The sequence below is a fragment of the Pimephales promelas genome, chromosome 20 (genome assembly GCF_988280905.1).
Source record: "Pimephales promelas chromosome 20, fPimPro1.hap1.1, whole genome shotgun sequence".
Lineage (NCBI taxonomy): Eukaryota > Metazoa > Chordata > Actinopteri > Cypriniformes > Leuciscidae > Pimephales > Pimephales promelas.
The window spans coordinates 30,844,035-30,857,793 of record NC_142788.1 but is presented as its reverse complement, the minus strand read 5'-3'; the positions used below and the strand labels follow the sequence as shown (position 1 = coordinate 30,857,793).

Here is a 13,759-nt window from a genome sequence, read left to right as displayed (position 1 = left end):
GTTCTGAGGTGTTTTTTCACCTGTTTTCCCTTTAATGTTAGAAGTTTCAGCATGTCACTACCACTAGAACATGATTAATATTGATGATCAGAGAAGGTGTTCTGGTCTGGTCTCAGTGTTGAGGTTATTGGTGTTGATCAGGGTTTCTCCTCTTCTGCGTCCTCAGTTTACTGCCAGCTGTGATCTACTGTGCCGTTCTTTGAAGATCCTTACAGTAACATTGAAGTGACACAGTGTTAGTATCTGATACACAGTACTATACATGTTAAGCCTACAATCTTTTAGACATGATGTTACCATGGAGATGATCCACCACCTATAAAAGAGGAAACGAGACACAATGTTTCAGCTAAAGGTAATTATGGGATGTAGTGTGTGTGTGTGTGTGTGTGTGCTTTTCACCTCAGCCTCTGCTACCGTGCTGTTGTTTGTTATTTTTGATTCAACACTGTCTTCCATATCACACGCCATGTTGATGTCCATCACTGCATCGTCCTGCTCACACACAAGTTCATGACGACGGGTCAGTTTTGTGTGTGAGTGTGAGTTTGAGTGTGTGTGTGTGTGAGTGACACTCACCTGCACCCACGGGTGTTCCAGCACCTGGTCAGCTGTGTAACGAGCACCAACATTCACTTGTAGCATCTTACCAATTAAATCCTGCAAAAGACATTTAACCAATCAGCTGCTTCGCCTGACCTCATGTGACGCCAATCAGCCAATCAGCTCCAGCCGACACATTTAAGAGACTTCAGCCAAACCTGAATAACTGCTGTCTGTGTGTGTGCAGAGACCATAGCAGAGTGTGTGTGTGTGTGTGTGCAGACCTTAGCAGAGGCACTGATGTTGTCCCAGTACGGGGAGGGGAACTCCAGTCGGCCCAGTAAGATCTGCTGGAACAGCTCCTCCTGCTGGTTCCTCTCGCTGCGGAACGGAGGAAACCCACACAGCAGAATATAGGAGATCACACCCGCCGCCCAGATGTCCACCTTCAGCCCGTACCTGACAAACACACACACACACACACACACACTTTCACCAGCGAATCAAACTCCATGTCGAGTTGGAGGAACTAGTGCTGAGTTTGCGGTTCTTATCGCGTGTTTCATTGGGAGATGTTCAGACATGAACCGAAAGCTTCTCCGCTCTCGGATCACAATTGTGTGAAATAAAGTCAGAATTGTGAGATAAATTCGCAGTGGCGAGAAAGAGTCCGAATCACAGGAAATATCGGAACTGCGAGAAGTAAAAAAATGCTGCTTTTCCTCAGAGTTTGTCTTGTTTTCCAGTAGCGATATCTAAACATTATTAAATCAAGATATATCTACTGGAGAATCGAATGTTAAATCTCGTTTTCTGAATGTGTCAAAATGAGGTGAGTTTATGAGTTCTGCAGAAAAATAAATGAAATACAAAAGAAAGCATGTTTATTTTTCAGACTCTATTGGCAAAAACTCACTTCACTTTGTCCACCATTTCAGTGTGTATGTGTGTAAGTGTGTACGTGTGTAAGTGTGTGTTGCAGAGTTTTACCCGCTCTCCGCGATGATCTCCGGGGCGACGTACGTCGGCGTCCCACAGACTGTGTGTAGCGGCCCCTCCACCACTGTAGCCAGCCCGAAATCACCCAACTTCAGAGACTTAGTGCCGTCAGGGTACTCACACACCTACACACACACACACACACACACAGTGAGTGAGTGATTGTGTGTGTGAGAGAGTGTCTGTGAGTGTTTGTGTGTGTGAGTGAGTGATCGAGAGAGTGATCGAGTGAGTTAGTGAGTGATCGAGTGAGTGAGAGCGTGAGTGAGTGATCGAGTGAGTGATCGAGTGAGTGAGAGTGTGAGTGAGTGAGAGTGTGAGTGATCGAGTGAGTGATCGAGTGAGTTAGTGAGTGATCGATCGAGTGAGTGAGAGCGTGAGTGAGTGATCGAGTGATTGATCGAGTGAGTGAGAGTGTGAGTGAGTGATCGAGTGAGTGAGAGTGTGAGTGAGTGATCGAGTGATTGATCGAGTGAGTGAGAGTGTGAGTGAGTGATCGAGTGAGTGAGAGTGTGAGTGAGTGATCGAGTGAGTGAGAGTGTGAGTGAGTGATCGAGTGAGTGATCGAGTGAGTGAGAGTGTGAGTGATTGATCGAGTGAGTGAGAGTGTGAGTGAGTGATCGAGTGAGTGATCGAGTGAGTGATCGAGTGAGTGAGAGTGTGAGTGAGTGATCGAGTGAGTGATCGAGTGAGTGATCGAGTGAGTGAGAGTGTGAGTGAGTGATCGAGTGAGTGATCGAGTGAGTGATCGAGTGAGTGAGAGTGTGAGTGAGTGATCGAGTGAGTGAGAGTGTGAGTGAGTGAGAGTGTGAGTGATTGATCGAGTGAGTGAGAGTGTGAGTGAGTGATCGAGTGAGTGATCGAGTGAGTGATCGAGTGAGTGAGAGTGTGAGTGAGTGATCGAGTGAGTGATCGAGTGAGTGATCGAGTGAGTGAGAGTGTGAGTGAGTGATCGAGTGAGTGATCGAGTGAGTGATCGAGTGAGTGAGAGTGTGAGTGAGTGATCGAGTGAGTGAGAGTGTGAGTGAGTGAGAGTGTGAGTGATTGATCGAGTGAGTGAGAGTGTGAGTGAGTGATCGAGTGAGTGATCGAGTGAGTGATCGAGTGAGTGAGAGTGTGAGTGAGTGATCGAGTGAGTGATCGAGTGAGTGATCGAGTGAGTGAGAGTGTGAGTGATTGATCGAGTGAGTGAGAGTGTGAGTGAGTGATCGAGTGAGTGATCGAGTGAGTGATCGAGTGAGTGATCGAGTGAGTGAGAGTGTGAGTGATTGATCGAGTGAGTGAGAGTGTGAGTGAGTGATCGAGTGAGTGATCGAGTGAGTGAGAGTGTGAGTGATTGATCGAGTGAGTGAGAGTGTGAGTGAGTGATCGAGTGAGTGATCGAGTGAGTGATCGAGTGAGTGATCGAGTGAGTGAGAGTGTGAGTGATTGATCGAGTGAGTGAGAGTGTGAGTGAGTGATCGAGTGAGTGATCGAGTGAGTGATCGAGTGAGTGAGAGTGTGAGTGATTGATCGAGTGAGTGAGAGTGTGAGTGAGTGATCGAGTGAGTGATCGAGTGAGTGATCGAGTGAGTGAGAGTGTGAGTGATTGATCGAGTGAGTGAGAGTGTGAGTGAGTGATCGAGTGAGTGATCGAGTGAGTGATCGAGTGAGTGATCGAGTGAGTGAGAGTGTGAGTGATTGATCGAGTGAGTGAGAGTGTGAGTGATTGATCGAGTGAGTGAGAGTGTGAGTGAGTGATCGAGTGAGTGATCGAGTGAGTGATCGAGTGAGTGAGAGTGTGAGTGATTGATCGAGTGAGTGAGAGTGTGAGTGAGTGATCGAGTGAGTGATCGAGTGAGTGAGAGTGTGAGTGATTGATCGAGTGAGTGAGTGTGAGTGAGTGATCGAGTGAGTGATCGAGTGAGTGAGAGTGTGAGTGATTGATCGAGTGAGTGAGAGTGTGAGTGAGTGATCGAGTGAGTGATCGAGTGAGTGATCGAGTGAGTGAGAGTGTGAGTGAGTGATCGAGTGAGTGATCGAGTGAGTGATCGAGTGAGTGATCGAGTGAGTGATCGAGTGAGTGAGAGTGTGAGTGATTGATCGAGTGAGTGAGAGTGTGAGTGAGTGATCGAGTGAGTGATCGAGTGAGTGATCGAGTGAGTGATCGAGTGAGTGAGAGTGTGAGTGATTGATCGAGTGAGTGAGTTAGTGAGTGAGCGAGCGAGTGTGTGCATGTGAGCAATCGAGCGAGTGTGTGTGAGTATGTGAGCAATCGAGTGAGTGAGTGAGCGATCGAGCGAGTGTGTGCATGTGAGCAATTGAGCGAGTGAGTGAGCGATCGAGCGAGTGTGTGAGTATGTGAGCGATCGAGTGAGTGAGTGATCGAGCGAGTGAGTGAGTGAGTGATCGAGCGAGTGAGTGAGTGATCGAGCGAGTGTGTGAGTATGTGAGCGATCGAGTGAGTGAGTGATCGAGCGAGTGAGTGAGTGAGTGATCGAGCGAGTGAGTGAGCGATCGAGCGAGTGTGTGAGTATGTGAGCGATCGAGTGAGTGAGTGATCGAGCGAGTGAGTGAGTGAGTGATCGAGCGAGTGAGTGAGTGATCGAGCGAGCGTGTGTGTGTGTGTGAGTATGTGAGCGATCGAGTGAGTGAGTGAGTGAGTGTGTGTGTGTGTACCAGCAGGTTCTCAGGTTTGATGTCTCTGTGTACGATGTTCATGTGGTGCAGGTATCTCAGCGCGCCGGTCAGGTTGAACAGCATGGCACTGGCGTCTCGCTCCGTGTACTTCGTGGAGGAAGTGATGGCGTCGAACAGGTCACCGCCCTTCCCAAACACACACAACACACACAACATTACATACGCACTGAGGTGTCAAGCAAGTTTACTTCACTCACACACACACGCACACACACACACGCTCACCTTTACCAGCTCCATGACCAGATACAGCTCAGTGGGCGTGTCCAACTCCTCAATTAGCATAATGATGCTGGGGTGGTGAACCCTGCGCAGTATCGACACCTCATTGGCTATCAGGTGCTCCTGTCAACACCAGTCAACCAATCAGAATCTCTGCTGAGGATTTCCACAGTTGTGTTGTGAATGAACATGTTTTCCAGTAATCTGAGCCTCTATACAGAACAGAAACTAGAGAAAAATGATCTTCTTCCTCATTATTTTTGCATACGTCGACGATACAGGTAAAAACTGCACTCATTAAATAATTTTAAAATATTTTATGTTTTAGTTTGAAAACAAATGTTTTTCTCTCCACACTGAGACTGGGTTTTTATTACTGAAAACAATGCTTTTTGAAAACGCTCTCCAAACTTGTAAACGCTGTTGTGTGGACTGTCAAAATGGAGGTATTTAAAAACTGACATAAGTTTAGTCATGTGACGCATATTATTCCAGTTAGAGCCACACCGATATATCGGCCGATATTAGGCATTTTCTAAAATATCGGTATCTGCAGTTATAATAGCTGATAAATGAATATTTCAAAAATAAAATAAAAATGGACGAATCACGCTTCAACCATGTCATGAGTGTTGTCAAAAGTGCAGGTAAAGGGATAAGCAAGCTGACATAACTATAAGGCAATGTAGGGACTAATTATTATTTAATTTATCAGAACTTTAATATATTTGATGTTCCTCTGTTCTGTTGTGACAATAGAAACAAGTTTCTTTTTAAAACGCATTATCATATTATTTAAGCTAAAACTCATAACTAATGTTAGGGAAATCTGTTAATATTTTGTTTGCGCGAAATAGAAAATAATAATATCGGCCGATATATCGGAATATCGGATTTTAAAACCAACAAATGTTTGTATCGGTATCGGCCTTCAAAATCCTTTATCGCTCTGGCTCTAATACCAACATATGTTCATGTTTATACTGTTATTGTGCCTGTTATGTGCCGTTCACGCTGTAAAACATGAGAGTTGTTGTCTTGAGTGAGTAGTAGAAATCTACTCTGTTTTTCTGAATTAACGAGTTAATTTTTCATGAGAAAAAAAAATTTGCTCTGTTTTTCTGAATTAATGAGTTAATTTTTCATGAGAAAAAAAAATTGCTCTGTTTTTCTGAATTAATGAGTTAATTTTTCATGAGAAAAAAAGTTTTTGCTCTGTTTTTCTGAATTAATGAGTTAATTTTTAATGGAATTTTTATGGAAAAATTAACTCATTAATTCAGAAAAACAGGAAAAAAAATTTTTCTCATGAAAAATTAACTCGTTAATTCAGAAAAACAGAGCAAAAAAAAAATTTTCTCATGAAAAATTAACTCATTAATTCAGAAAAACAGAGCAAAAACTTTTTTTTTCTCATGAAAAATTAACTCGTTAATTCAGAAAAACAGAGTAGATTTTTTTTCTTCAAGTGAATGCAATACGCCTCCGTAATTGCGCAATAACTTTATTATTTATTTCTCTGTATCATCTCAGTGAACTTTTACGCATGCGCAACACGGCGAATTCAGCGTTAGAAACGCCTGTGTGGACGAAGTTTCAAACGTATCCGGATGAATAAAGACGTATAGCCTCAATAACATGAATACAGGGGACAGATTTGCTGATGAGGTCACGCTTTAATTAAGAGCCATTTTACTCTTTGAGAAGTGAAACGTACCTTTCCGCTGCATTTGGCCTTGTCTATGATCTTCAGCGCATATTCCTGTCCTGTAGACCTGACAAACACCAACGACATCAGATCTAAATATACAGAGCTGATCAATACATCAGTTCTGTACGTGTGTGTGTGTGTGTGTGTGTGTACCTCTCCACACACTCTCGGACGACAGCGAAGTTTCCATCGCCGATGACTTTCCCCACTTTGTACTTCTCACTGATGACCGACGACTGAACATCATTGCCGTTCACTGCAGAGAGAGAGTGTGTGTGTGAAAATCAACAGCCAATCAGAACGTGCCCCTGGTGTTTCACATGCATTTGAGTGGGATTTTGGACCAATGAGATTTCACTGTGGGCGGAGCTACTGTAGGGCCGAGAGATATAAAATAGTGAATATTGTGGCGATTTAAGTGAGTGAGTGAGTGAGTGTGTGTGTGTGTGTGTGTGTGTGTGTGTATTTTACCCTCCGGAGTGTGCTCTTCTTCATCATTGATGACACTGGAGGCTGTCGGGGACGGAGACGCCTCATGCACGGACGTCTGAGGAAGAGAGATCGTGTCAAACACAAATGTAGAGAGAGTGTGTGTGAACAGCTTTCAGTCGCTCACTCACTTTACGGCTGTCGGGAGACTTTGATGACCTCATCGGCGGAGACCCGCTTCTCGGAGCCTCATTGGCTGAAAAACCATGAGCAGAATCTCCATCAACACGCATGAGTATCCAGTGTGTTTAACGTGTGTGTGTGTGTGTGTGTGAGTTTTTTGGTCCCACTTTATATTAAGTGGCTTTAAGTACTATGTACTTACATCGAAAAATAAGTACAATGTACTTATTTTGTTCAGGTTGTATTGTAAAAAATTTTGTTGCTATTGAGGAGTGATATGGGTAGGGTTAGGGTTAGGTGTGGTTGTATAGGTCGGTTTAAGGTTGGGTTAAGGTGTAAGGGAAGGGTCAACTGTGTAATTACAAATGTAATTACATTTATTAATTACAGCTGTAATTACATGCAGGTATTTTCAAAATATAAGTACAATGTAAAAGCATGTATGTACACAATAAGTCCATTGTATCAAATTATTAATTTCAATGTAAGTACATAGTACTTAAAGCCACTTAATATAAAGTGGGACCAAACATTATGTCTATGGAGAGTCCCCACAAAGAGAAAGTGAACCAGACGTGCGTGTGTGTGTGTGTGTGTGTGTGTGTGTGTGTAAGTTACCAGATAAAGGTGATTTGGAGCGCGGGACCCCGGGGCTCTTGGTTCCTGCTGTCTTCGGAGGAACCGGCGGTCGAGATTTCTTGCACTCTGAGAAACAGTGTGTGTGTTAGACTGTGTGTGTGTGTGTGTGTGTGTGAATGTTGTATTAGACAGCTGTCCATCACTCATATCTGCTGTAAATCTCACCGTTAACGAAGGCGGCCGCGACGGCCTTCCCCGCGTGTCCGATAGCGGCGTCGTCCTGAGCGTAGCGGAACTTCTCCAAACCGCACGCCATGAAGACGTCATCGTCACCGAAGAAATCCTGCAGACTCGTCAACTACAGGGACAGAGAGAGAGATTATATATAGCAAATGTACAACAGAACTGCTGAAAAACAAAAAAACTAAGATGCTGCTCTGACTCAGAGTCGGATATAAACAACTGAAAACACTCGTAGATTTAGAGCATTCGTTATTGTTAAACTTATTATTGATAACTGAGTGTCTGTGTGTGTGTTTGAGACAGATAGAGAGTGTGTGAGAGAGAGGGAGTGCGTGTGTGTGTGTGTGAGAGACAGAGAGAGAGTGTGTGTGTGTGTGTGTGTTTGTGTATGTGTGAGAGAGAGAGTGAGAGAGGGAGTGAGAGAGATAGAGAGTGTGTGTGTGAGAGAGAGAGAGGGAGCGAGAGAGAGAGGGAGTGCGTGTGTGTGTGTGTGTTTGAGAGAGATAGAGAGTGTGTGAGAGAGAGAGAGCGAGAGAGAGAGGGAGTGTGTGTTTGTGTATGTGTGAGAGAGAGAGTGAGAGAGGGAGTGAGAGAGATAGAGAGTGTGTGTGTGAGAGAGAGAGGGTGTGCGTGTGTGTGTGTGTGTGTGTGTGTGTTTGAGAGAGATAGAGAGTGTGTGAGAGAGACGGAGCGAGAGAGAGAGGGAGTGCGTGTGTGTGTGTGTTTGAGAGAGATAGAGAGTGTGTGAGAGAGAGAGAGACCGAGAGAGAGGGAGTGTGTGTGTGTGTGTGTGTGAATGTGAGTGAAATACAAATATAAAAAACAAAAAATAACAAAAGCACAGATAATAAACAAAAATAATTAAACGGACAAAATAAAAATAAAACTGAAAATATGAAAATTAAAGCTAAATCTAAATATTAATAAATAATTGAATAATACTAAAATAACACAGATCTGGAAGTGGCTTCAAATCTGGCTAATATTACTATATAATATGTCACTCATGTTAAACCCAAATCATGAACACACACACACATTCGGTCGGAAAAGCCCTCGTCTCTGCAGTGAGAGGCGCTCGGCATACAGATGAACCCAACTGAGTTCACTCAGGGGGAAACCAGGTGACCATGGTAACCAGACGAGTCTCACACACACACACACACACACACACAGTGTCATTTACTGTGAGTATCAGTGCAGAAACAGAGAGTCAGAGACAGGACGTCCTGGACGATCGACATACAGTTATTGTAGAGAGAGAGAGAGACATTCATCCAGACATAATTTAGAGAACGTCTCCCTTTTAAAGTCTCATTCATTATTCATCCTCCATCAGCTGTCTCACACACACACACACACACACATCTGACTGACCGCTTTCTGTCGGCATAAATCACGCTTATGTCCTAACGCAGTGTTTACGCTTTTCATGCATGTGATGAAAGATTGAGCTCATATTATGGCCATAACAGCGACAGTGCACTATTTACTGAGTCACACTGAAATATTAGGATTCATCACATACTTTATACACAAATACAAGCATTAAACACATTAATAGTTGATAAATGGTAGGATAAGATGAAATATAAGGAAAATAAGGATTTTCAGACCCACAAAACAGCTAAAACGCATAATTTTTACCCTTTTTTAGTTGAAAATCAGTTTACATCTCTGAAATCTCTTCTGTATATATAATAAAAATGAAATGTTGAAGTAATTAAATTACTAAAATTGAAAAAAATCTACCATAAAGCTACATAGCAACAAAAAAATAGAAAAGTTTTTTTTTTTATCATTTTGATATTATTTAATCTCACATTTTAATGTTTTATTGTAAAATTATTTTTAAATTTAAATTGGTTTTGTTTTTAAATCATTTCAATTTTACATTTTTTCAAATTATTTACTTCAACTTTATATTTTTTTGATTTATTATAAAGTACTATATTTATTAAAATAGTTTAATATAAATACTATGTTTTATTTTAAATTTAAGTTTTATTTTAAAACTGTGTATTTTATCTCACATTTTCATGTTTTATTATAAAAACTAATTCAACTTACATTCGTTTTGTTCGAAAATAATTTTTTATTTTACATTTTTGTTTTGTTTGAAAACAATTAATTTTACCTTTACATTTTTATGTTTCGTTTCATTATTAATTTCACTTCATTTAACTCGTTTTTAATTCAATTTATTTAACTCGTAAAAAAAATACAACAAAATGAAAATAAACCCTAATTCAGTTAAAACGGAAGTATTAAAGCAAAATCAAAATAATAATATTACAATAAAAAGCAGCTTTTCAAGGCCCTTAAAAAATACAACAAAAAAAATAATACACAGTTACAAGTATATAATAATCCTGTCAAATCGATTAATCGCGATTAATCGCATTGAACATAAAAGTTTGGAAATACAGACCGGAAGTCAAAAGACAACGAGCGCAGTGCTGCAAAGGGGCGGGGCTATCGATATATACATACACACACTAACAAACATTTGTTCGATGCGATTAATCGGTTTGACATCATATAATAACTGACTGAACGTAGGAAGTGTGTTTTGTACCTGTTTGCCGTCCAGCGTGTAGAGTCTCTTGACCACACCTGAGTCCAGTTTGATGGCCTCGGTGATGTCAGCGAGCACCTGGTCGAACGAGTGCGCCGTCTTCTTGTTCAGGAGGATCCTCACGGCCTTCCTCGGCTTCACGCCGCTCCGGATCACCGTCACCAGTTTGGGTTTGATGAAGTCTTTAGATTCCCCCGCTGCGCGAGGAGGCCCGAGGCGAGAGGCTCCGCCCACTGGCCCCGCCCCCCTCGACCCCCAGTTGGGGTTGACGTTCTTGGTGTAGTCCACCTTCCTGAAGGGCTCGTTCGAGGCGCACACGTAGCTCTCCCCTGTGGTAGGAAAAAAAATTCAACTTACATTTGTTTTGTTCGGAAATCATTTTTAATTTTACATTTTAAAAACAATTAATTTTTATGTTTCATTTCATTATTAATTTTACTTTTACTTTTAATTTGTTAATTTTTTTTAACGAATTAAAGATTTTCACAAACTCACCAACCCCAGTTTGGGAAACTCTGATGTAATGAAAATTGCTTTATGGTTGCTAGGCCATTTCTAAGTGGTTTCCATGGTTACAAAAACAGAGTAGGACCACCATCCCCAAACCATGTGTTAGACTTTATTCCCTGGATGTGAAAATGCTGATGCAGTGATGGATGCTCCTGCTGGCAGCTGGTCATATGACCCCTGATCACCATGGCAACATGACCCTGGGGGTCAAATCAGCATCATTATGTGCCAGGTGTGAATGTGCATGTGTGTGTGTGTCTGTACTGACGCCACAGACTGAAAGTCCCCTTATTTTCAGCTCAGTCTCTGTTTCTGCTGATTCAAACATCAGCTCAAGGTCAAAAACTCCAGATGTTCATCTGTGTGATTCTCCAGCTCCAGTCACTGTTAAACTCCTGTGAAAGAGTCTCTTCTGCTCACCAAAGATGCATTTATTTAATCAAAAATACAGTAAAAATGTGAAATATATTTTTACAATTTAAAATAACTGTTTTCTATGTGAATATACAGTAAAGTGTAATTTATTCCTGTGATCAAAGCTGAATTTATCATCATTACTCCAGTCTTCAGTGTCACATGACCCTTCACAAATCACTCTAATATGAGGATTCTCAGAAATCGCTTAGGTAATGCACCTTTAATTTCATAATGTTTCCTAAAGCCTAAACTTTTGAATGGTAACACATTTAATATTGATATTATGTTGATGTTTGATGATGTTTATGTTTGTTGATCATCAGATCATCATATTAGAGTGATTTGTGAAGGATCATGTGACACTGAAGACTGATGATAAATTCAGCTTTGATCACAGGAATAAATTACACTTTACTGTATATTCACATAGAGAACTGATATTTTAAATTGCAAAAATATTTCACATTTTTACTGTATTTTTGGTCAATTTTAATTCAATTGTTTGAATTAAAAACTGTAGGCTAATTATCGCAAACCGGTGTGCATTTAACATCGATATTTGAACATCCACATAATGATGCATGAAGATGATTACAACACAAACCTTCATCTTTAGAAAACTTTAGACTGCCGATTGTGCAAAATACCCGAAGCCCTGACAGCAGAAACATCTTTATAAAGGCAAACTAATGCTTCAATAACGGTTTAACGGGACACGTGCACGCGCTGTTGATGTGTGTGTGTGTGTGTGTGTGTGTGTGTGTGTGTGTGTGTGTGTGTGTGTGTGTGTGTGTGTGTGTGTGTGTGAGTGATGGACGAGCTCACTCAAATCTGCTGTCCTTTAACCGGCGTTAAGTGCACGAGTTGGAGAGCTTGCTGGTATTGATCGTGTGTGTGTGTGTGTGTGTGTGTGTGTGTGTGTGTTTGTGTTTGTGTGTGTTTGTGTGTGTGTGTGATGAGACTCTCTCTCTAATGACTGATCTATCAGACTGTGACGTTCACTGATTAATGATCTAAAGTCACTGACATCCACTCACTCACTGACGATCAGCTGATCAACAGAAGCACTCTTTCACACACACACACACACACACACACACACACACACACACACACACACACACGCACACACACACACACACACACACACACACACACGTAGGCCTATATTATATTGTGTTTTGCATTAAAAAAGTAGGCTATGACTGTTTAGGTACCGTACCGTTAAAATGAACTAATTTTCCATGCCATGAACATTTAATTTTTGCATTTGTGAATTTACACTAAAATTCTACATTTTAAAATTAATATAATATAGCACAGAAAATAATAATAAATAATACTGCATAATGTTATAAATATTACATAATCCCTTTATTACGGTATATATATATATATTATAAAATTGTATATATTTGCAATTTATAATTTGTAATGTTGATCTATAGTAGGCCTATTTATAATATTAGACGATATTATGTTTATCAATACTCTATAACAAATTATTAATGGCCTATATATATATATATATATATATATATATATATATATATATATTCGAACGGATTCGAACCTGCAACCGTTCAGCCCTTATATGGTCATAACTCACAGTGACCCTTCCGGCCCGCAACACGCTAATATCCCCGTTATTATCTGACCTTCCACCAGCTCCTCCAGGCTCACGATCTTCCTCGCGCCGTCCGCGCTGTAGATGTTGCGCACACCTTGCGGCAGGTGCAGGTTATCCGTGAGCGCGCGCGTCAGCTCGGCCAGGAGCGCGTCCATTGATCTGAAGCGGTCATTGGACACCGCGTACACCAGACCCTTGAAATACCGGTCTCCATTCCGGTAGAACCGAACCTTCTTGGCTCGTTTCTCGGAGCTGAGCGTCTGGAGCGTGCGCGTGCGGTAGAAGCTGCAGTTCGCGCTGTGCGCGGGACTCGGTACCAGACTGCTCGCGCGCGAACCCGAGCCGCCCGAAACCACCGCGCGTTTGGAGCGGTGCGCCTTGTCCCGCTCGTCAAAGTGCTCGAGCTCGATGCTTCTGCTGAGAGACATGTTTCCCGACTTTTCCCAAAGGTTCTGTTTGTATCCTTCGCGTTTATATCGTTAAAGTCCGCTATTGTCATCAGCGCGAGCGGACGCGCCGCTCTCCCCGCTGCGCGTTTACCGGGCGCACGAGCATCATTTACATCAGCACAAAAGCAGACCGGCGTTTTTTTCCGCGTTCAATCGGCCATTCGATTAGAAGATGGGAAATATTCCAGATAATTCTGCTGGAGAATAACAAGCTCGGACGACAAAAACCAGGATAAACAGGAAAATCCTGTTCAAGCGGGATCTTCCATTGAGACACTGTGACAAAAAATCCCGATCCGCCCTGAACCGAGAGCGGTGTGTGTGTGTGCGGTTTTTAGGCGCGCGCCCCGCTGTAACCGGGCAGCATGGCCGGACACGGGAGCGCGCAGCCCGTTTCTCCACCTCAGCGCGCGACACCCCGCCGCAGGTGAGCGTGTGGCGCGCGCATCAGACTCTTCCGCGCGGTCTTAATGCCGTCTGACAATACTGTAAAAGTGGGTCATACTCATCAGAAAAACAATGTGATGTTTGACATTTCTGTTTTTAAAACATGAAAGCACAGATCTATTTTTATATTCTTATTTGAG

The 13,759-nt window shown here is 42.2% G+C and overlaps 1 protein-coding gene across 2 annotated transcripts; it reads right to left on the bottom strand.

Moving 5' to 3' along the window:
• Positions 1–29: 29 nt before the first annotated feature.
• On the bottom strand, positions 30–13,472 carry dclk2b (doublecortin like kinase 2b). Of its 2 annotated transcripts, XM_039679077.2 has the most exons (16): positions 12,752–13,472; positions 10,167–10,495; positions 7,571–7,703; positions 7,385–7,471; positions 6,775–6,839; positions 6,626–6,701; positions 6,308–6,410; positions 6,161–6,218; positions 4,447–4,566; positions 4,201–4,347; positions 1,534–1,667; positions 828–1,002; positions 580–660; positions 403–495; positions 298–316; positions 30–208 (listed from the first exon to the last, which is right to left on the bottom strand). In XM_039679077.2, the coding sequence occupies exons 1-16, from the start codon at positions 13,149–13,151 to the stop codon at positions 168–170; spliced, it is 2,061 nt and encodes a 686-aa protein (XP_039535011.2). In that variant the 5' UTR covers positions 13,152–13,472; the 3' UTR covers positions 30–167. The 2 variants fall into 2 exon arrangements, with proteins under 2 accessions (XP_039535011.2, XP_088980825.1); XM_089124699.1 differs by lacking the exon at positions 403–495.
• Between the last annotated feature and the right edge of the window lie 287 nt (positions 13,473–13,759).

What these genes read in the sequence shown, in the direction of transcription:
- dclk2b (XM_039679077.2), bottom strand. Translation starts at nt 13,151, where the DNA reads ATGTCTCTCAGCAGAAGCATCGAGCTCGAGCACTTTGACGAGCGGGAC. An exon ending in CGCGGCCGCCTTCGTTAACG is followed by an intron (nt 7,472 to 7,570) that starts GTGAGATTTACA and finishes ACTGTTTCTCAG; the next exon opens with AGTGCAAGAAATCTCGACCG. An exon ending in CTCCAAATCACCTTTATCTG is followed by an intron (nt 6,840 to 7,384) that starts GTAACTTACACA and finishes ATGGTTTTTCAG; the next exon opens with CCAATGAGGCTCCGAGAAGC.